At 34.9% G+C, this 25,373-nt stretch overlaps 1 protein-coding gene across 4 annotated transcripts in view; it reads right to left on the reverse strand.

The window, feature by feature from the left end:
• Pfk (ATP-dependent 6-phosphofructokinase) overlaps positions 1 to 25,373 on the reverse strand; it is a 118,990-nt gene that overhangs the window by 75,995 nt on the left and 17,622 nt on the right. For 3 of the 4 annotated variants that reach the window (XM_081755698.1, XM_081755697.1, XM_081755700.1), the window contains exons 5-6: positions 24,915 to 25,125; positions 7,406 to 7,514 (exon numbers count right to left, since the gene is read on the reverse strand). In XM_081755698.1, coding sequence (XP_081611824.1) covers positions 7,406 to 7,514; positions 24,915 to 25,125 — 320 coding nt within the window. Of the gene's footprint in view, positions 1 to 7,405; positions 7,515 to 17,768; positions 17,878 to 24,914; positions 25,126 to 25,373 lie in introns of all 4 variants that reach the window. The other variant, XM_081755699.1, reaches the window with a different exon arrangement.

Raw genomic sequence — 25,373 nt, forward strand, 5'->3', positions numbered from 1 at the left:
AATCTCCGGAAAGGACAATGAACTGTGTTTCGTCTTTATAATCACACATATTACACCAATTTGTGCATACGAATAAGACTCGTCAAACGATAAAGATCCATATACAGTTGTAACATATACGTACACGTACACAAATGTGTGTTTTGATTACAAGCTAACTCTACGATATCGAAAGAAACAAATAAAATTATTATTTTTTGTTACCCGAATATCACATAATATTTATAACTACATCACTCTTACTCGGATTAGTAACTATACTAATGAAAATAAATGTTCAGCGTAAATACAACATGAATGAATACAAACTGAATGAGTACATAAAAATAATATTATCACACAATTTCTCTTCACTATTATTATTATTATTATTATTATTATTATTATTATTAACGATAAGTTTCGTACACTTGAAATAATAAATGCTAGTTGAATGAAAGGGTATTCTATATGGTCTACTTCTGTTTAAATAATATTAATATTGAAGTAATTTACTTTATATAAATACATCCTGAAATTGCCAATAATACTGTAAGTTCAAACATATCTGAAAGATGCACATGAGTGAACTTATTTCTTATCAGATTGTCGATTAGAAAAACAAATGTAACACAATAATGGAACATAACAGATGGAACTGCTACAGAATGAATAAAATGAAGCATTGAACGAAAACACGTAAAGCAAAGAACATATAGAAAAAACTGTACATATTTGTACCAATAACTTGTTACGAACTAGGTGAGAATCATGCATTTAGGTAAAAAATTATTATTTAATAATTACACTAAGCAAATGTTTAAAGACTATACCTAGGATAAAAAGTACATAATCAATTATGATGCAATATTAATCAGCGCGAATCGGTATCTACACATGTAATGTGTTCATCGATATATACAAAAACTTATGACATAGGGGAATCTTGTTTTCTACGAAGTACCACTGCAGTTATGAACTTTCAGTCACAGGAAAACTGTACCAGTAGGCAGTATTTAAGCTAAAATGTTAACATACAGATATGTTTAATTAAGTAATAAATGCTGAACTCCCTACGCTGCTATAATATTCGATGTCTCAGGAATTTCTAAGTACGCATATGAAATCTTCATTAACGTTTCCTTACTTAACCTGAAACTGATTTAATTAATTCGATTGTTTATGATTTTTCTCTAAAAGTCTTAAACAAGACCTCTTCATGTCCAGTTCTTAAAATTACTGGGGTTAGTACAGAAGTCAGTACAAGCATATCCTATTTTCTAACCCAGTATTCGATAAAATCAAACATATTTAAATTTCAGAGTTGTGGAATCTTAAGCCTCATTCCGTAATTGTCTCACAAAATTTACAGATCGCAACACATTGCAAATAATTTAAAAATTGTTTATAAATGCTATGCTGACTATCGCAAACTAAAACCTAAAACGTACACGTTGTGTTTATTCAAACTGCTACGGAATGAGACCCATTATCATCGAAGTGTAGTGTTGTTCTATCAATTGACCAATAAATAAATAAATCATTAATTATCTTCTATACTACTACTATACTTAAATACTATAGTTAAAACCCTACTACAAATTACTGTGACAACTCAATGCCTCATTTCAGAACAACTGATCTATTTGCTTACCCAATATTGCATATTGTCATTAATGAAAATACAAAAAATCAAAATTAGCTATCAAACACTATTTAACATACTTAAAAAAAAAAAAAAATCGTTAGCATGCTATGACTGATGCTATAGTATGCATATTTAATGTTTAGAAGGTTTCCCAAGAAGGAACATATTTTAGCAAATTTGACTTTCATAACTGCGAAGTGTGGAAAAAATTTACATTAATTTTCACTTTAAAAGATATTTCATAGGAGTTGTGGGATTTTCCAGAAGAAAAATTCCAATCAAGATATATTTAGAAGCGTAACAAGAAAAAAGCCTGGACACTCTTTTTGTCATATAAGGTGAACCATTTATCTTGAAATACCATTGTAACTTTTAAACTAACAGACAAAGAAAAAAGGCTGAAATTTTGTACGATGCAAATACCGAAAGGAAAAAATACTTTTGGATTCCTCTACAATATCATCAGATCAACAGTATTATCAATCCAGCATAAAGTTGTATATTTTTTTTTTTTTCAAATGATACAACATCGGATTGTTACATATTTCAAATCTATGTATTAAAGAAAAGTTACATTATTAGCTTAATTGTTTATTGTTAATGCTGCAGTACTACAAATATCTAAATTTCGAAACACTCTACCATGTGTACAACACATGCATTTGCACGGGGTGGCATAATCTGTCATAACTAAATTATTTAAAATAAATATTCCTTATTGGAAACAGACTTCATGATGATGGTAGTTAAATTTACTAAGCTGATCTTCTATTTGATTACTACATTCATAAATCATGTTTAGGTCGCATTAGTTTAAGGACACATGGACAGTTCTAAAGCAAATATTCAAACAAATCCCAGCATGGATTGATTGATTCTTATCAAATACAACAACTCAATTCTCGAACAGTAGCAAACACCTTTCCATTTAGTTAGTTATCACAGTTTTGATATGAAAACTAGTCTTGTCTTTGTCACAAACACGTTCCTTATTATTGCAGGTGGAAAATAGTTTTTTTTTTAATTTTTTTAATATATGTAGAAGAAAAATAAACAAAATAAAGATATAAAAAAGCTAGTTGCACTGGAACTGCAAACTGATACATTGAGATTGAAGCTCGATATTGAATTCTATAAAAAGGATTACTATCTTTCCTTTACAAGTATGTCTGCTTTATCTTCCACTAACATAATAGCTTACTGTTTAGGGAAAGAAAAACACACACAACAAGATTGTATTTGTAGGTTTAGATCTTTCTACGTGTGAGTGATCATTCCCCCACCCCCCCTCGTTGTTCATGATGGGGTAGCATACTTAAAATCGTGGCTTTTAAGATTTGTTCTTTCTGAAGAAAAGGTGAGGAAGCGGCAAATGATGCCACTGCGAGGGGCGGCATATTGCCTAGAGCCGATCCTGGCCTCTACAATAGTAATAACTAAAGTGAGATGGACGTGTCAATGCACATCCAAAGTACCTTAGTGTCGAATATTATAATCATAGTGTAACATATTTCGAATGAACAGGAACGAGGTTATAAAGGATTGAGAGTTTTATTTCGTTTCAAAAAGTTGTATTTTTAAAACTACTCAGTTAAATATCACATCCAATTACGATAGATGTTTTACAATAGACGTAACGATTATAAATCCGTTTACATCAATTTTATATCTCAAACCGTTCCAAAAATATAAAAAAGATGGGTATAGATTGCCGAACTGCTTAAAATGACATATTTGTAGGAAATTTTAAAAATGTTCATTGCTTTCTTTTGTTTCTAATATAACATTGCAGTAATAGTATTTGGTAATTGTAACTACAAGTTCTCACAATTACGTAATTTTAAGCAGTGTTACAAACTTTATTAATATTTATTATACCTCTGAAACGGTTTGAGACATACAAAATTTGAACAGGTGACTAGTTTTCGATACCTGGGTAGTATTACTAGTGATGATATGAAGTGAGAAGGTGAACTAAAAGCAAGGATAGGAATGGCGAAAGAAGCTATTAAAAAGAGGAAAATACTCTTTTGTGGGACCTTGAATAAACAGTTGAGGAAAAGACTCAGAGTGATTCAAGTGAAGTATTGTGCTATATGGATCAGAAACATGAACATTACGCAAAAATGATGGAAAACGTCTGGAAGTTTTCGAAATGTGGGTGTGAAGAAGAATGGAGGGAATTAGCTGGGTCAAGCGGAAAACGAATGAGAGGGTGTTAAAAATGGTGGGGGAGGAAAGAACAATTTTAGATATTAAGAAGAGGAAGTGAAACTGGTTGGGACATTGGCCAAGAGGGAACTGTATAATGAGGGACGTTTTAAAGGGTACGGTGGAAGGAAAGAGAGGGAGGGGGCGAAGAAGACTACAATTAATGGACGATATCAAAACAGAGAAATCGTATGTGAAGACGAAGAGGTTAGTGGAAGACAATATAGCATGGAAACTTCTCAGCTGCAACAAGTGACCTGCCAATAATGGCAGAATACCTATGATGATGATGAAACGCTTTGGAAGATCAAATTGCTGTAAACGGAATTATGATCTTCATGTCTATTGAAAACCATCCTATGTGATTGGATGTCATATTTTTTGTGCAGTTTTCGAAATAAAAACTTTAGGGAAAAAAACGTTAAATTTTCAATTCCTTGTTACTTTATTCTTACTTATTCGAAATATGTCATGTCATAATCATAGTATTGAGACAAAGCTACTTTACATGTGCATTGTCCTCTCAGTCTGATTTGAGTTATTACTGTTGCAGAAGCTTCCAAAATTTAAATGTTTCTGATACTGCAGCGTTCTAAGTTAGTAACGCCGAATAAAAAATGTGGTATTGTACAGTAAATGTGTTGGCAACACTGTTAATCTGTTCATCATCATCATCTGAGGTCAGCTATCTCTCGATTGGTTTGACGTAGCTTTCCACCGTTTCCTATCCTGAGCAAGACGTTTCATTTCTTTGTAGCTTTTCTTCACTATGTCTTGTATTAAGTCTGTATATTTCAGTCGCGGTCTTCCTTTAAATACTTTTCCTCCTACAATTCCCTCCATACGTACTGACATGATTTCTTCATGTCAATGTCAGGCAATGGAAGGTCAATGTCAAGCGATAGTTCATAATGCTGATAATCCGATAGAACCATTGGTGGCGACACCGCTTTTCGTATGGTCCGTATACTTTGAAAATTGATCGGATATAAACAGTACAACCTTCTTCGAGATAGCATTTTATCATTTCAGGTCAGCAATCTCTCGATTGATTTGATTCCTTATCCTGGGTGACACTTTTCGTTTCTTTGTAGCTTTCTTTCCTATACCTTGTATTATTTGGTACGTATATTTCAGCAGGGTTCTTACTGATCTCGAGAAATCTATTTCCCTGACTTCTTCTTGACTTTCCCTGACCTTTGGCAGGAAATTCCCTGACTTTCATGACAGGCGTCTGATGATGTTGACATATAAATAAGGAATAAATAACGATGAATATTTATATATGAAAATATTAATGAAAATATCGAGAGAAATAGTAATCTGTTGCTCATATGTTTCTTCCGTTTACCTCCCATAAAAATGTGAGCAACATCCCATACTGTAATCATTAATATCTACCCACAAACGTCTGACAATCAATTACTCTGAACATACGATACTTCTTATACATTCATTTGTAAAATTTCCCTGACCTGATCATTTTCCCTGAGTTTTCCCTGATTAGTAGGAGCCATGTTCAGTCACAGCATTCTTCTAAATATGTTTTCTTCAACAATTCTCTTCATAGCTACTAACGTGGTTTCTCCATTTCTCGTAATGTGCCCAATCATCCTATCTCATCCTTTTGAAATATTCTTCAATATACTCCTTTTCCTCGTACCACTTCCAATACTCTCTCATTTGATAGCTTGTACGTCCATTTAATATTCAACATTTTTCTATAGTACCACATTTCAAATGCTTCCTTTCTCTGTTTTTGCTTTTCTCCTAGTTTCCATATCTTACATCCATACAATGCCACACTCCACGCATATGTTTCCATTAGCCTTTTCTTCAGTTCTATGTCGATGTTCCCGGTTAGACACATCTGATCTGTTTTTCTTCAAATGCTTTCTTCGTCTGAGCTATTCTGGATCTTACATGTTTTACCTGTTATCGTTCATTATTTTATTCCGTAAGTAACAGAATTCTTGCACTTTTCCCATCAAATGATCTCCTTGATCTTCCTTTTTGTTGTTGTTTCTTTCCTAGCGTATTTCATAGCGTTTGTTTTGTTCTTGTTGATCTTCATGTTGAATTTGCTGCTAAGTATCTGTTCCATACCGTTTAGACCTGTCTCTAATTTTTTCTCACAATATGCCATTATATCGTCCGCAAATCTAAGTGTGTACATTTTTACCCATGAACCGTTATTCCTATGTTATGAATGTACTTGATTTCTTTTATTGGTTCTTCAATGTAGAAACTGAACAAAACTATACAAATTCAACAAAAACAATGAGTATCCTTGTCTAACCTCTTTCTGAATTGCTGCTGGTAGTATTGCAAAATATATATCGAACAATTTTCCACTGCCGATATTTGGATCATACAAAATTTCAGTTTGTTTGTTTGTTTGTGTGCTTGTTTAAGAGGTTTCAAGATAAATGGTCCACCCTCTCTATATACAGGGTGTCTCAAAAATCCTCTGACATAGAGTAACTCTGTCATTGTCCGAGTTACAAGAAAATGTGAAAAGAGGAAATCGTCTCCAAATGTGACGTTTTCAATCTAAAGTGAGAGGCCGCGGTGGCTCAGTGGTAGAGCGTTCACCTCTGGTGCTTAGGGTCCCGGGTTCGATCCCAGCCCCCGCCAAGTGAACTTTGTGGTGGACAAACACCGTGTGCGTGGGTTTTCTCGGGGTTCTCCCGTTTCCCCCCACTTTCTTCATTCCACCATTTCATTCATCACTCATCATCACCGTCTCCTTTAGCCTAACCGGCATAACCGTGGGACGTAAAGATTTCATTTCATTTCATTTTTTTCAATCTAAAGTGAAGGAATTTTATAAATCGGACGAGCCGTTTGGGCTGTACATTCTTTATGCACCCATGTTAAATGAAAATGCAACGTTTCGATTTATCGGGAAGTGGATACATTCTGTGAGTATGGTGAATGTGCGCATGTCTGAAATGGGGACTGGCAGACGACACATTAGTCATCGAACTTCATTGACTTATGTTGTGGGTCAAGGTAAATGGCAATTTAACACTGAGCGCATAAAGAATGTACAGCTCAAACGGCTTGTCTTTTTTTTTTTTTTTTTTTTTTTTTTTTTTTTTTTTTTTTTTTTAACCTTCAGTTTAGATTGAAAACATTATATTTGGAGACGGTTTTCCCCTCTCACATTTTGTTGCAGCTCTGATGATAACGGAGTTACCCTATGTCAACGGACTTTTGAGACACACTGTACAATGAATGTAAGGTAAGATTTATTTTGTCTTTTAAATATTTTGTTCCATTTACCTCTACTTTGTTTCTCTCTTAATATTACAGTCACTGTATCACTTTATTTTTAAATTTCAATTGTTTATTTTGTAACAGCAAGAAGAAATGAGTTTGTATGGTTGAAGCAACTTAACATTAGTTTAATAAGCTGAATAGCAATGTGTTTCCTATGACTTGTGTTTCCTTACGGCTATTAAAATTTCAAAACTTAAAAACTATGATATAACGCTAGACAAAATAAATTTGTTTCAAGCAGCTAAACTCTTACACAAGATAATAAAAAATGTTCATCCTTGCCTGTTGTAACTTCTTACACAGTTTGGTACGCCAGCCTGCTTCTGGCGGCCACTCAGGGAGAAACACATAGTCAGCTTCACTTGCAAGAGCAGCAACAAGAGCTAAGTACCTAGCAAAGAAGTCAGCGATCTAAGTTCTCTACAGGCTCTCAACATTCATGCAATTCACAAACGAGCACTCAAAAAGGCATATATTAGTAAATATCAAACATTTATTTCACACAAAAAGATAAGGTTTTTATTATTAGGCAAAATCACATACACACAAAGAAAACTACAGGAAGTTATTATGTCTTGCTGTAAATTGAACACTAAAATCACAAATACGTCACATATATAATGGAAAACATTATAACAGTTTAAAGCTTTTGAGGGAATAACTCCATAACAGAACTAAAATTTGCCTCAATACCTTTTTAAAGTTAACAAAATACTTTACTATCGCATTTATTAGTATGTGAGATACGCTCTGCTATCTTAAATCAGGGTGCTGGAGCCTTGGATTCGTGTGGATTGCGTCTATAACAAACGGAGAATTCATGATTGGCTGGGTGAAAAATAAGTTGAGGCACCAACCTAGCGCTTTGTTAAATCTGAAATTGGTGCTCCATGAGATACCTTTCACAGGCATTCGACCAACGACATCAATAAATAAATAAATAAATGACAAATAAACACGATGCTTGCTGTGATTATCCATGGTATTATGTCACTCCAGGAACTGCCGGAAGTGTGCATCACCAAGTCATTTAAAGCCAAGGTACAGGAACAAGTACGACCTGTGTCTTGGTGATCCAAATCTTGAGTTGACCACCACCACAGGGAAGATCAAGCGTGGAAACGCATGCGGCAAACATCAGGTTTCCGCCGCTTGAAAAAGCATTCCCGCCCAATCACCGTAAAATCGTTTAACAAATGCTGCATTTCTAATTCATTAGACTGAAGCAATAATGACATCGTTTTGGAAGATGGAAAATAAAATGATTCTGCAGAAAGTGACAACCCAAACGAGGTTGCAGACATGCTATCAACAGACTTAAGTCAGAAGAAAACAAGTCAAAGTGTGCCTTAGATCTGTCGGCGAATTTCTCTACTGCTTTAATTTGACGTATGAAAAACTGAAGTGGGTCTTATAATCGATGCCATCTTACATTCGAGTAAATACGGTAATTTCGGTTCATGATGTGAGCCATCTTTCAAAGGTGATGGAAGAAAAGCAATAAAGAAGTAATGGGTAATCTGTAAAGTAAAATTAAATACAAACTGACAAACTAAACATGAAAGCTCACAAAGGAAATTTTGCATGAGTATTGGTGAAATGGACCAGACTTATGAACTGTTGGCAAACGTGCTAAGTTCTCAAGAAGGATTTTTGAGCCAATCACATAATATTCCCATAAAACTGTCCAATAATGAATATTAAATATTATCAAAAAGGCATGTATCAAGATTTATTATTATTATTATTATTATTATTATTATTATTATTATTATTATTATTATTCAAATTAAGAGAAGCTTTTTAAAAGTATGTTTTGTGCTTTATTGTAGCTTTTCTTTCCTACTTTACTGATTCTATGCGAAATGTACGTAAGATGTTTTAATGAACCTAAAAAGGTAGTATCTCTAACAACGTACTTTATCCTTTTATGTATATTTCTTTTCGTTGGGGCCGCGGTGGTTTAGTGGTAGAGTTGTTATCTCTGGTGCGTGGGGTCCCTATTCGATCCCAGCTTCCGTCTGGGCTTTGTGGTAGACAAACATCGTGTGTTGAAGTCTTCTCGGGTTCTCCCGTTTCCTTCCCCATTCTTCATTTCATCATTTCATTCATTATCGTCATCACCGTTTCCCTTAGCCTAGGTGCGTAATTATGGGACGTTAAATTAAAAATGTCTTTCTATCGTGCCAATATAAGTGTATATATATATATATATATATATATATATATATATATATATAAAACTTCAAGCAAAACGGCCTCATAAAAAAACATAGTGATAGATGGATTACATCACGAACCGATCCTGTGGAAGGTATCGAAATTTGTTTGAATGTTGGTTCTTCTTATATCTCCTTTGGCGCTTCAATATGAATAAGCATACAAACCTATTTGTCAATAACTTGGAAATAAACCAACTGATTTGGTTATGATTTTCATTGCCGTTCAGAAAAAAATGGGTAGGGGTAGAAAAGAAATTGGATTAATTTTTACTTAAATCCTGAAGCGTTCGTAAAATTTCATCAGGTCTCATGCTGTTTGTCGTATGTATAGCTTTGAAGAAGTCCTTTATTTCTACAAAGAGAACTGTATTAGAGGCGAGATTTGAATACATTGGGAAAAAGAATTTTTTGTAGAACTGTTATATCTTTCATCTTTACAACAGGAAACGCAAAAAAGTAAAAAAAGTATATAAAACGTTATAATAACAGACTCTTTGGAAAAAGAAATGTAAAACATTTCACAACTTATTTACGACTGGGGTACAGTCATCTAACATGCAACTTTTAAAATTATTCACATCAGCAAGTTTATAAATTGGGTTTCAACTCAGGCCGTCAAATTGACGTGCTGAACCTTTTAGGGACATACACTTATTTCAAATCCACGCACATTAATTATAGCTTAAATCGAACCTCTCTATAAAATAATAAAAATCACAAAATTTGGCTCTGTAATTCAGAGATATGTATGAAATAAAACTGTTTTAAGAAATGGCTTGATCCTTCTAGTGTTAACTGAAGAGGGGAAGACAGCTAAGTACTGAATTGTGATACATGCAAACAATTTTTAGTGGTTCGCGTCTTTTAAGGAATTAAAAGAGATTAAAGTAAGCCACAACTTATATAATGTTATATTGGACGATTGCAAAAACAAATAACGCTACAAACGCCGGGAAAATGAGAAACGAACTATGGACTGAAAACATGAAAACTATATTAGAGAATAAAGATATTGAGCACACAAGGATGCTCATATGATTCTATTTGTCAACCAATAATGTGGAATATAACAATTAAATCATGTCTAGACTTCTTAATAATGTGGAAGAGACTACTGGGGTAGTGGGATACGTTGAAGATCTTGCTATAGTATTATCAGCGGTATTCATAGATGACCCCCCAAAAAAAAAAAAAAAAAAAAAAAAAAAAATCCTTTTATCGAACTTAGAAAATTGGTATGAAAATAATAAACTCTACCTTTCTGAAAATGAAATTAAAATCACCGTCTTTAGTAAATCATTTAAAGAACATTCTATAATAAAAAGTCTCACACAAAATATTCAAATAGTAGAAGAATACAAGTATTCAGTAGTATGGATTGATAAACAGCAGGCATATAACAGAGATAGTAACCAACAAATTTATAACAATTGTTGAAAAAGATTTTAAACCAGATAAAAAGAAAATCAGACTTTACAACAACACAATTTTAATGGTAATAATACAATATTATGTAGGCATTTGGGGCCATATAATTTTTATGAATCTAAAACTGAAAGAAAAAGAACAAGGTTGCAAATATTGATTTTAATAAAAACCTATAATTTTATCAAGTCAATCCTTGCAGGCGTTAAAACATGGAAAAAAAATTACGAAACAACCAACATTTTGAAAATAACAGAAATTCCACATAGTGATAATGACGTTATAAAAACGAAATGGGAGAATGAATGCATACATTCATGAAAAAGAGAAAGGGCAAGAAGCATCGTACACAACATAGAAAAATAGGAAGATTATGCGAAGAAGTCATGGAGTATATATCAGGGAATGGACCACTTAAGTCACATCATCAACGACGATACATGTAGAAGTGGCAATCCACATCTGAACATGTCTTCTGGAATTGCGATAATTATCACAATAAAATAACGTAAATGAGAAACGAACTAAGAATGAAAACCAAGAAACTTATGAAAGGAAAGAAAGAAGAAATAAATAATAATTAATTATACAATTATAACGAAAATATATAAAGGTGAAATCAAATACGGACACATAATAAGCTCCGAGGAAATTCGGGAACTTCAGACCAATTACATTTAGTACTTTAGTGTTTAGTATGAATTAAATAGTGGAGTGTAGTTTTGTGTTTTAGCGAATTGTCTCGTGTTGTAAAGAGGAAGAACCCAAAATACCAACAAATTATAATTAGATAAAAATCAGATAAAGACCAGATTTTGAAAACAATTCTAGAAAATCTGAAGAACCATTCCAACTATTTTCAAAAGAACTCTACGCTTTTGGTGGTGGTGATAATCATAAATAAATAAATAAATAAGCAAATAAAGAAAGAAAGAAAGAAAAGAAACAGAGCGTGACTTAAATAACTAGATATCATGCTAAACACACGAGCCTAATCTCAACCTGCTGGGATTTTCTAGTCGAAAAGAAGGAAGAGAGAAAAAGCGAATAAAAAATAATAGAGAGAAAAAAGGCAGAGACAAGTTGCGTCTGCCATAACTAACTAAGTCCGAAAGAATCGACGAAGGCAGAGGAAAATGGAGGCCAAACAGGTAATTAATATTAATATAAGTTGCTTTCCTCTGTTCTTTTTTTCCCCCTGCACGTGGTCACAACAATCAGGCAAGAAGAAATGTTTCTATGGCAACAGCACGTTCAGCCAATTATAGTGGCTCATTTCTCTCGCTCTGCAATGATAAACATTCCACTCTTTCCGCACGTTGCCAATTTAAATATGAACAAATACACATTGTTGTAGTCGAATGCCAACTTGAGTAGTGAACTTGCTGGTTATTGAGACCATTCTTTTTAGTTCTCTTTTGTGTCATTTAATTTTATAAAACTGAGATTTACTTACAGTGAATAATTTTGTATTTCAATACCTGACGCTAAAGCTGGCAACACAGCATTGAGCACCACGTGCGCGTAGCTAGCTGTCAGAAAGGACAAGCAGTATCAATTGCAGTATAGTAAAGAGTTAATAATGGGTATGAAATGTATCTCTGGGATGCTTAATCGATTGTAGAAAAATCGCCTCTCGCTATTTATTACCGTTTATACTGTGGAGTGATCAACGTAAATTGTTAATTTTTACCACTTCCGATTTAAATATTGCTTTAAAAAATGAACTCAGTTCCTAACGTTTCACCATCTACATCCTGACGAAATGTGGTGGTGATGCATTAAATAGTCTTTGAGGTTTTTTTCTGTTCCGACGGACGGACACACAGACAGGTAAAGAACAAACTTCTTAACAAAATGAGAAATGGATTAGTATACTAATTTTTACTGCTTTTATATTCTGGCAACCCTGTAAAGTAAAGCAGAAAACCACTCGTGTCTCCCTTTCCTATACTCTTTCAATCAAAGAAAACAGAACAGCAGCGACTCTACAAGACAAATGCAGTAATTCGTCAGATACATATTACTTCTTTCATCTCATTTAAAATTTTCCACAATATTCTATTCGTTTGCCGTTGAAGTTTACAAGCACATGTTTCTTCATACGAGGGTTTAAGTTAAAAGTAAGTACATAGAATGAAATAGAAATGAGGGTAAATAGCAAACACATGCTTCAGGATAGTTTCAATTTCAAATTCCCATACTGGTTTTGTCTTCCATATCCCAAACGCATTCCATCCAGGTGAAAAAATCATGGAAGTAAACACGTTTTCCTGAAACACTCAATTGCTTGCCTGTTGGAGTTTGGCACGAAGAAATTCTGGCCAATTATAAGGAGGAGGATGTTCAGGTATGAACATAAAATCGGCTTCTGTAGCAAGTGAAGCTGTGCACGCTAAATACCTAATTAACATACAAATAAAGACAACAAAAATTATAGCTTTTAATCTTTAAAATGTTAATATTCAAGTAAAGTTTATTGTTTAATTTTAATTCATTCCATAGAGAAGAAGTTACTTATTCCGCTTAGTACGAATATACTTTCTTCAGTCCTTCCCAAACTTTTTTTTTTAATTTTTTTTTAAAAAGGGTTAAATTTATATATTGCTCATTATAGCATTGGATATATTTCACATACAAGGTGTCCCAAAAGTAATGGCGATGAATGAAATCTCAGATTCCTGGCACCAAAACAAGAAAAAAGTTTATATGAGATATACTCTGGAAGTGGATAGGCACGGAGCTAGACAGTTTCGAATGTTGGGGGAAAGCAAGTCACACTTAGAGAAAGGAAACTTGCCGATTTACAAAACAGCATTGAAGATGCGCGTGAACAGTTACGCAACACACTGAAATGCATTCTAAACTCACGATTAGCACGTTACGTAGATGTGGGAGGACAGCAATTTGAACATCTCTTGTAGCGTAGGTACGTTTATTGTTAACACGTATGATCTAGTAGTTTGTAGTGCTACTCTGTGTAAGATATTACCTAGTACGTTGTTGTGGATTTTGCCTCTTATTTCATTATATGCTAGTTACACTTGTTCTTATTTCTACCTTGTCTCTCTGCAAGTTTCAATTTGGTATACCAATTTAACATTGCTCCCTGAGATTTTGCAACCATGCTAAGTGATCTTGCTTTGACTCCCATTGTACATGTGCATGCAATCGTGCCATGGATAATAACTTTTTTTCTGTATGGTTTCCATCTTTACTGTGCTGTTTCATTACCCTTGTCGTACAGACATTCGGTGAATCCCTAAATGACGTATGAAGAATCTCTGGCGCATTTATGTAACATGCGTTTAACATGTCAAGCCGATATGACTTTTATGTCTTTCTTGATCCCCTTCCTAGCTTCTATCATTATCCCACTGGCAGGTGTGAAGTTTTCCTTTCCCCCAAATTCAAAGCTGTTTAGCTCCGCCCTTGTGCATTTCAGGAGTATATGTCACATAAACATTTTTTCTTGTTTTGGTGCCAGGAATCTGTAGTTTCATTTTTTGCCATTACTTTTGGGACACCTTTTATACTACTAAAACACACACTGATCAAAGTACTAAATATATTAAAAGCACTTGTGTAACAGTTTCGGCAACGTATCACTGGCTTAATCAGACAGCATCTCTCACACATTAGATCAGAGCGCAAAATTTCAAAGTGAAACGCACTCGCCAATCCAAAAATGATAATCGCCAATATTTCTCACGTACAAATTACAAGACCCCTCCCTCCCCTAACTGCCTTTGGTTTTACAAGGAAAAAGATTGCATCAGGGCATAAAATTTCCGTTGTGGAGACTTCGCATTCCGTGTTTTCTCTCACTAAGTGACGATTATTTTTGTGCGAAACAGAAACTTTACAGCCCTGTGAGTTCAGACTGAAACCATTCCTATTGAATACTAATCGCCAGCTCTAAATTTCTAGTCGCCAATGGCAACTTGGCGACCAGAAATGTTGTGCACTGCATTAGATGTCAAATGTTTTTAATACATCGAGTACTTTGGTCAGTGTATGTTTTATTAATACATTAGATTTACAATTTGAAACTTGTCAATATTCTAATAAAAGGAGGAAACAACCGATTTTTTATTTTACACACTAAATCCTCTATAGATGTGAATTTTAACGCAGAGTAAAAAAGTCACTGAGTAGACCAAGACTCGAACCCAGGACCTCAGGCATCCCGTGCCGATGCGTTAACCATTACGCCAACCAGCCCACTTCCCAGAACAGCCACTCACTCTCTCACTCTAGAGGTTGGTGCTCTCCACTCAGACCACGTAGGTTGTACCACAGCCCCCTGCTGTGATTGGACAATTCTGTGTCCATATACCGAGCAGCTTATGACGGTTGTGATTACATATGTGCTAATGAAAGGAGGAAAGAACCGATTTTTTATTTTACACAGCAAATTTTACACCCACCTCGAGAATGAGAGAGGGAGTAGCTGTTCTGGGAAGCGGACCCGGTGGTGTAGTGGTTAACGTATCGGCACGGTATGCTGGAGGCCCCGGGTTGGAGTCCCCGGTCTAGTCAGTCACTTTTTCACTCTTTGCTTTCTCAATATTCCTTACTTTTGAGTCATTTCCGATCCGGAGGGAAGTAACATTTTGAATTCGCATATTTGGTACAACAAATTTAATGTTTTAAGCGCCTGCGCCTAATCTTGAGATAAGTAAGTTAAAAACAAAACCACTTTATGCGTAATTTCAAGCTTAACTAATACAAAACTAACACAACTTTTTTCATACCAAGTGCTAGTCCAGAGTGCCTATGAAAATAACAAATCCAAAAGTTTTGACTTTCTTTCGATCGATTGCTACTCAGGTAATGCTATAATTAGCAATTACGAGAAGAAGAATAATAAACATTTAATGGAAAAAAGTCTTTCGAAATGGTCGGATAAGACGAGAATTGAACTTATAATTAACGAAGAAAGAATGATTTAAACGTACAGTCATATTCAAAAGATCTTGCGCACCCGCCCTGCTTTAAAAAGGCAATATGTCGGTTTTTGATTTAATTCCGACTGTGGCTTTTCAAAGGGAGCTGGACAGCCAACTTTGTTGAAGAATACCGTTCATAAAAATTGATATTTCACACTTCAACTTGGATGAGGAATAAGGATATTATTTAATACTTCTACATTTTATAGATACAAAATATAATTTTTAAGAAACACAGTTAAATAAACCTTAATATCTCAATTAATTATTTGAAATTTCACAGTAGCTGTTTAGAAAAACCTAAGGTATCAAAAGTAATGAAAATCTTTCCTTTTCTTTTTATGCTCTAATCTCTATGTCAACTGTTTCGATGGACCCACTTTTCTTCCATCGATTAGTGTCCTTTCCTTGTTCTGAGATTTTTAGATTGTATGACAAATTCTCTTCAATTTCTTTTCGTTTTTGACTATGGCTCCTAACTGCCTGTATCACAGATTTAAATAACTCAACACTCACAAGCTAGTCCAATGACTCTATACACAAATCTCTAAACACTTAAAGAGCTTCGTAACGTGTGTTCAACCAAACGTTGTTTATTGAAAATTCTTGTTCAACCCTCACGTATCATGAGCTCGTTCAACGACTCCACGGAGCTTTGTAATGATGAGGTGGAAATTTTTTGTATCTTCATTTATTTCTTGCTTCACTGTAATAAGTTAAATTCTTAACCGCAAGTGTAACATATTGACCTTTTTCCTGAATTTCTTGCTCATTTCTTGACTTTCCATTGGCTGATAAAAACCCTCTAAACTGTTTCCTTACAAAACTTACATCTGGTCACAGGAAAGGGAGGACAAATGTGAACCGAGAAATCTTACGGACGCATTAAAGAAAGTACTTGATTATCTGATTTTAAGTTATTTATTTCTCCTCGTTGTTTAATTAAGACTTTGTGTAGATTTTTGTCCAATGCAGAATAAAATCTTGTTACTTTTAGATTTGCAGAGGGACACCGTAGCCTAGTGGTTAAAGCGTTCGACTCACGTCCACGAGGTCACGGGCTCGAATCCCGGAGGTGTTTCCTAATTTTCAGCGTCGTGAGGCAAACTGAGGAGCCAAGTGAAAACAAAACTCCTGATGCGCCTGTTAGGGACCACGTGCTCGCCGCTAGGCTGGAGGAGGCTTAAGCCCACAAAACAGGCTGTTACGCCAACTGTTTATTTATTTATTTATTTATTTATTTATTTTACTTTTAGACTTGCACTGAATCAGTTTAATTCACTTTGTAAATTAAGCTTTCAGCAAATCGGCTGCCATTGCTGCAAATTCTAAAGACAAATAATATATGTAGCGATAATAAAATGAAGTTTCGTTATGGTACATAAATGAAATGAAATGAAATGAAATTTTTGAGTTTTACGTCCCACGGTTATGCCGGTTAGGCTAGAGGAGACGGTGATGATGAGAGATGAATGAAATGGTGGAATGAAGAAAGTGGGAGGAAACGGGATAACCCCGAGAAAACCCACGCACACGGTGTTTGTCCGCCACAAAGTTCACTTGGCGGGAGCAGGGTTTGAACCCGAGACCCCAAACACCAGAGGTGAACGCTCTACCTTATGGTACATTGCCACCGCGGCCCTTATGGTACATAGTAGCGCAAAATGCTGTAAACTAGGAACATATAAAATAAAATAAAATGAAATGAAATAAGACAATATCAAGACATCACAATAACATTAAATCCACACATTAGCAGCAATCTAGCATATCTAGCTTTTAGAACTAACTAGTGATATAGACACACGTCTAATACAAACAATATACAACATGGTATGTTAGTTTTCACATTACGTTTTCTAACGAGAAATGTATATTTTATATTCGAGTTAATGGCAAGTTGAACATCTACAATCATCTATAAATTTCAAACTGAAGGAAACACAGAAAGCCGTTTAAAAACAAAATCTGCATCTAAAATATGCGACAGATTTAGATGAAGCAACCTAAACAGAAAAGTTGAACATTTAAGAATTTGATTCTTGCCTCCTCCAATTTTTTGCACAACCTATTTGGCCAATCGTGAGGCGGTGGATTTTCTGGACAGAACACAAAGCTAGCCTCACTTGTTAAAGATGCAACAATTGCCAAATACCTGGAGAAAAATGTCTTACATAGAAACTTCACTTTGTGGACATTAAGCAAAATAAATTTATGAAATAAAAAATATAACAAAAAATCAAAATAAATAATATTTTTGTAAAACAGGACACTTATATAAAGAAAGAAAAAACCCAGGCAAACTTTAAAAATTAAAACTTGGTCACTACTTTATTAAACTACATTACTGTACTTTACTAGTTACATTATATCTACTGCAATACCAAATTTGCTTTGATACTTTATGATTCTATATTGAAATACAACTATCTTAACAGAAATTCCAAACAAAACATAAGTCAATCATTATTAGAATGAGGAATTCTAAGTCTTATAAATTACGTATTAGTACCTAATACAGGTGTACCTGAGCACTAATTACGCTGAATATGATTTTCTACAAAATTTATAGTATACAATGTTCGAGATCCCACCAGAGGTAAGCGCTCTACCACTGAACTACCATTTCCCTCGCAAATGATCCCGAAAATTATGGATTCAATTGTAATATCAGTCATTTTGAACATATTTTTCACGCCCCCATAACCATGGGGGTTAAATTTCGACTAACTGAACTTGAGCGACATCGAAAGTGTTACTGTTAATCTCAGCGACCCGAAAACTATTAATTGACACTAAATCGGTTATTTTCGATTATTTTTACATGTCACCTGTTTTACACTCCCTAGGAGTCTAATCCCCACAGTGGTTTTTCAAGATTTTAAGCCATATACGAGGGTTGTCACATAAATTCTAAGCCTAACCAAGAAATATTGTAACTAGACATGTAATACTTTTAGCCATATTTATTAAAACTTCCTATGATGTCATATCAAATTTGGTCTTAATATCGATTTTTACTCTATTGTTACAGGTTCATTAAGACAGTAGAGTGAGCGAAGTGTGACCAAACGGAGAAATTGAAGACGAGAGTTGTTACTGAATATCTCCACAAAAAAGGTTTAAACCCATCGAGATCCACGTCGACATAGTTGCTACTTTAGGTGATAGTGTTCTTCATATGCCATATTGAAGAAATGGACAGCCAAATTTAAGAGATGGGAACCTCCGTTGAAGATGACATTCGATCAGGAAGGCCCAGGAGAACATTGACAAAGTGCATGAAATCTTCATAAATGATCCGCGAATGACCATCAAGCAGATTGCTGAGACAGTGGATTTATCCACTGTAGGTGTTAACTCAATTATCACCAAGCATCTCTGAGAATGAGCAAGGTTTTTGCAAGATGGGAATCAAAAGCTCGCCAGACGCAACATTTCAAGGGACAGTATTAATTAATCTCTTCCGCACAAATCCAGATTGGCCTTTGCACTCTATTCATAACAGTAGATGACACCTGGGCCCACCATTACCAACCTGAGTCCAAATAAAATTTCAAGCAATGGAAACACCCCTCATCCCCCTCCCTCCAAAGAAGGCCAAGTCAGTGCCATCAGGCAAAGTGATAGTTTTCAGGGATTCGGAAGGGATAGTGATGGTGAAATATCTTCGAAAGGGGCGAAAAGTGACTGGGGAGTATTATGCAGGTCTCTACGACAAGTGTGTGATAATATTCGGCAGAAGCGTCGAGGGAAACTGACACCACGTGTGCTTCTTCATCAAGACAATATCCGTAGCCACAAATCACCCATCGTAATGGCAGCGATCCACCATTGCGGCTACGAATTCGTCTCCCACCCATCTTATTCGTCTGATTTGACACCTTCTGTCATCTCTTTCCAATGCTCAAAAAGAAGTTGGAAGCTACTCATTTTGACACTGATGATGACGTCATGCATATCGTAGATGAAATTTTACACGCGTTCGACAAATCATTTTGTACTAGCGAAATTAACGCAGTTGAACTTCGATTGACAAAATGTGTTGACTTATCAGGGGACTATATTGAAAAGTAATCCCATCCCTAAACTCTCCTGCTCCATTCATAGGTAGGCTTTGTAACAACCTTCATATGTATATGAACTTGTTTTTAGAAATGAGGTTACATACCGAGTTTCATCTTCCTAACATGAAAAATTCATGAGATATCCTATTTTTTAATGTAAATTTTAAAGCACCTCTTCCCTTTTGAAACCCTCTCCTCCTCCCTTGTGACATGAACCAAAACGTTGTATATAGCTTACGATCTCTTCGATAAAATCTCTCTGAAGTAGACCAAGTTAATGGTGTGGGTCTGTATTACAATGGTAACGGGCTAGATGTGCTTAAAATCAGCACTAGCCCGAATATAAAACAGAGAAGAAATTATTATAGTATGAATATACATAGAAATAATTATATAAATACACGCTGTTGATATAAGATCTGCAAATGTACAAATATAAAAATTAAACAGAATTGATGTCTAATAAAAAGTTTTTCAACGAAGGAATCTCTCTCACAAGTATTTGATTTCATGAACCAGGTAATACTTTGTATAAGTAACAAATAGTTATTATTTTAGTATAATGAACAAACACACAAACAAACAAATATTTCTATATATAAGATTTCGGCAATATTAATCCAAAATTGGACGCTACAAACTTTAGTTTCCGTGCCGTGAAATTATTATTCACTTGTATTGAAACATATAGCTTACACTAAAAGGAAAATAAACTTTGGTAAAGACAGTAGAGAAGATCACGCGAAATATTTCAATATACCGGATATGGATAGCCACTGTTAAAGTCACCGTTATCCGTTAAGATATTAACGGCTTGACTCCACTAACGAACGTGGCCAAGATAATTACTCTAGCAATACCTTGTAAAAAAAAAAAAAATCAGAATTAAAGAAATGGCTTATGTGCATGCAATACAGGCTACAGATAGCAACCGTTAAAATCACCGTTATCCGTTAACGGATTAATTCTATTAACGAACTCGGTCGAGATAATCGCTCTAGCTATCTATTGCAAAAAGAAGAGAATCAAAAAAATCGCACCCGTTGACGAGTTATCGTGCAGAGTAACGGATAGACATACCAATAACACGGTATTATAAGTCTCACTGCTTGATCCTAATAAACGACTTCACGAAATTTTACTTGGAAACTAAGCGTATAGCTATTTGAGAATGACTTTTTTGATGCGTTACCCCCGCAGCAAATGCGGCCTAGGTGGCTACTCGGTAATTGTACTTTCGCCAGAGTTATAAATCATACTGTGAGCCAGTCAGGGTTTCCAGGTCTTTTTGCCAGGTCCAGGTCTATAATAGCAGAGTTCCAACACTCTGCACAAAGCATCTTCCAAGCAGCTGTTTCTTGCTAAAATCTCCTTATCTGGCAAGAAAGAGCTGCTTGGAAGATGCTTTGTGGAAAACCTCCTTATCCACGTCTTTCCTTCATTTAGACATCTTTTAAACAGCAGGCGGTCTATTGTTCCGAAGCGCACTAAATACGCTCGAGCCGACGTACTCTGCGTGTTTTATTGCTTTCGCGTTTGCAGAGCATTGTGATTAGCCATCCACATTTAAATACATGGTCAGCATATTCTAAGCGTACACATGCGCAATAAAAGCGCTTTGCGAACGCTACGAATAGCTACGGTGTAAGAGCATGAGTGTTTTAAAAAGATTCCAAATGTGATTTATAATTTTATCTTGTTCTGTGCTTAAAATCAATTATGAGCATTACGGGATTTGGCTAAGGTACCCTACGAATTCGTAACTAATTTCGCCATGACCCAAACTCTCAGGAAATGAACATTGAACACCACCTTTGGTGGCTGAGAAATTGTATGTATGTTTGAATTTCTTTCTAGCCTAGATGTACTGAACGACTAAATGTGTAATTACTACTTGCAACAATAATCAAAGTGTTGCAAGATAAAATTCAAGGACATTAATGGCATCTAGAGCAGCTCAGATATTAAGCAATATTTACGACTGATCTTGTTTATAATATAATTAATGCTTCGAAAGAGTATATGTAATTTAAATGAAAATAACGCTACGAGTAAGTTATTATAAAAAGTTTCATATATGATAATTGCCTGAATTTAACTAAGCAGTAAAATACCTCGAAAGAATCATTAATTTTATTGCGGAGTCATTAATTGTTTGCTGAATTGGACCATGTTTCACATGATTACTGTTCTGCCTGTAAATGCTGTTCTATTACCAAAGATTTGTTCTGTATACTGGTAAGTTCTGAAGGTAATATCGAGATATTAATCAACTAACAGGTTTAAGATGTTATAATAACTGTTTACATGTTGCATTATTTGGTAATGAGGAAAACTAAGTTATGAAAGTCTGCAATAATGTTACTCTGTTGATGTTTCCGGAAACACAATTTTTCTTTTCAATACACATTTTAACTAAATTTCAGTATATTAAGCAAGGCATCAACCTTCTATTGCTTTAGCGGGCCACCCGTGCGTAACAACGTTCTTACAATCTAATTCATCGATATTTTACCAACTGTAATAGTAACAATAATTCATCAGAAACCAGCACCCCCACGGTACATGGTGTTAGACGTCATCGAGGGAAAGTTTTTTCGAAATTTTAGGATCCGACTGCGATGAAGAGGTCCAAAAACTATCTCATATATTTAATACTGGTGATATTAATGTATCTCAGGGGAGATAATTTCTATGCATTTTCATGTGTCACAGAGATGATGATTTTTAATATTTTATTACATCTCGGTAGGAGATAATCAGATCTTTTTAAAAAGGAAAATTATATCAAGAGGGAGAAATGTAGTAGGAATAAATAGTGTGGCGAGAAATGCTTCAAAATATTATACTGTCCACATGAGAGAATATGTTAGCGCGTATATTATATTCTGTGCTAGTATACTTAAAATGTAAGACAATTGTCAACGCATATCGGTGGATATCTTTTAAATAGTGCATTTATTGAGCAAGTAATTACACAGATAGGATGTCAGCCTATTTAGAGAAGAATGTCTTCTAAGGTAGTGTAATGATACCTTATAACAAATCTGAAGGCCAGTAAAGTGTTTAACTGTCTGTTATTAACACTCGCCCAACGGAGATGGGGTCATTTTTGACCCATAAATATTTTACCATTTTTTTCCTATTTCTTCTTCTTTTTTTCGGTCATCGGCCTAAGTATGCTTCTATTAACCTTTGTACCATGCAGTAACACTTCTATTACCCTAGCATTCTTTGTCAACCACAAATAAACAATTCTTTGTCTGCGTCTTGAATGACCCGATCTTCGCTGTTTACGTGAAGGATATTTTATTTGTCTTGTCTACCTCATACCGTCCGATTTGTTGTTATTTTACTCACCCTGCATAATCACTTCTACTCATGGTCACTTGCTCATTCCCTTAACATGCTCCAACATGTCAGCAGTGTTGCCAGGTGGCAAAAATTTCCCACAGAACGGGAAATGCATATGAGTGGCGGGAATGCGGGACATTTTCTTCCAAATATGTAGGATATGAGATAATTTTCTTCAAAATATGTATCAATAGAAACACATGGTAATATACATATTTGGGTATGTTTGTGTGCGTTATATGTTTGCGGGAAACACTGAATTATATTGGAAAATGTCATGTCTATACGGACGGGAAATTTCCTTTCATGAATTGGTAACACTGCCTGTCAGAGTAAATATCAAACATTTTAGTCCAATTTGACTCATGCAGACGAACAATGTAAATAAATTGTGCGCGTCTGTTCTCTGTGCGGTAATAATGTTCGAGTAAAAGTTTTTGAAAACTTCAGATGAGATTATTTCGTGAACTGATTAGACAGCAACAAGAAAGTGCTGAAGCTATCATAGTCTGGGTTCTGACTGCCCCCTCCCCCCTCCATTTTTACCTTCTAGATCCGCCACTAAAGATCAATATGCTCACCACTACACACAATCATAGTCATACGTCTTACAAATAAAACCAGAAAAATAAAAACAATGCTGAGCAAGACTGCACTTATTTAATAAAAACACATTTACACGTGACGTTTCGATCTTCTAGCCGAGATCCTCATCAGAGTGTACGTCTGATGAGGATCTTGGCTAGAAGATCGAAACATCACGTGTATATGTGTTTTTATTAAATAAGTGCAGCTTTGTCCAGCAGTGTGCTTATTTTTCTGCTCACCACTATCAAACTTTAAATTAATTGGAAATCTAGTAATAATACTATGTTCTCCTTAAAAAAACAATTAAAATATTGATGGGTGAAAAATAACCCTATGTTCGTCGGATACGTTATTTCTAGTATCTTCGCTGGGCGAGTGTTAATCTAGCAGTCAAGTATAGTTTGTCAATATCGTAAGTCGTGTTTCACGTACAGAGTTATTTCGATTTATTCTTTTACTGAGAACAACCTTTCAAATAAAACTATTAACAATTAGCATGTACGTATCGTAACCTTCGTTGTCAAAGCAATCAATTAGTTCAATATTTTTGCATAAGAAAACATTATATGCGGCCGTGAGACTGAAATTCGAACTTTATATATAAAATACTTATTAGTGGGTCAAAACCGGTTTCGAACCGTTAAGCACCGTTTGTCTGTTTACACTTGATTCTTGATCTAATTAATAACATTTCATAAACAATGTTTAATACAGAATTCGATGGTATTGAAAATTGTATATTCGACAGGGCAAGTGCCCAAAGTCGTCGTTCAGTTGAATGTATCGTCAATAGATCAGAACGCAGAGAAGTTCATGAAATGGCATTATGTCCTCATGGTGGAGTACAAATTGAAGCCCAATTAGTTCTTTCATGACCAGTTATTTTTGTGAGCCGAGATACCAAAAGTAACCATACTCTTGAGGTATGATCGGTCAAAAATTCTCCGATGCGCTTAATATTAGCTAAATAATCTTAACGCATCACTGGTGCGTTCCTGGTGACCTTGCGTAACTCAAAATTTGTTACTTCAAATGGTACTATTTAGTCATGCTCAATTATATCTTACATTAGGCACTGAATACAATAAATGTACAAAACCTTAAAATGCATATATACACGTATAACTATTCTACAATACAACACTAGTACGGACAAATTAAGGTAATACTGTTGTATACATACCCGCAATGTCTTCCCATAACTTCCATAATGAATGTTCGTTGGTGAGAATAAGCTGTGGACACGATAGCATCTATGGCTTCAATGATCCTATGCAAAGCTGAATCTGTTCCAATTGTCATGTCAGTACCGCAGAAGTCGTTATCAATAGACCCTACCATTCCAACGATGTTCAACTGGTGATATTTCTCGCGCTGTTCTTTAGTGATTTCCCCTTTTAAAAAATACATCAATATTAGGATACAGTTCTGAATGAAGGATTAGATATAGAGGCTAGCTATATAATGTGGAATTAATAAGATTATCCTAATGCAACAATTCTTAACTTATAGGACGCGACTTACGGGAGGGTTCCAAGAGGAGTGTATGGTGGGTCGCCAAGTTTTCTTATCATATTAGCTTCAAGATTTTAATTTTCAAGATGTTATTAAGGGAGATGTATTCTGAACTTTCTGATGCTGA

Source organism: Thermobia domestica, chromosome 4, assembly GCF_964235325.1.
Source record: "Thermobia domestica chromosome 4, izTheDome1.hap1.1, whole genome shotgun sequence".
NCBI classification, from domain to species: domain Eukaryota; kingdom Metazoa; phylum Arthropoda; class Insecta; order Zygentoma; family Lepismatidae; genus Thermobia; species Thermobia domestica.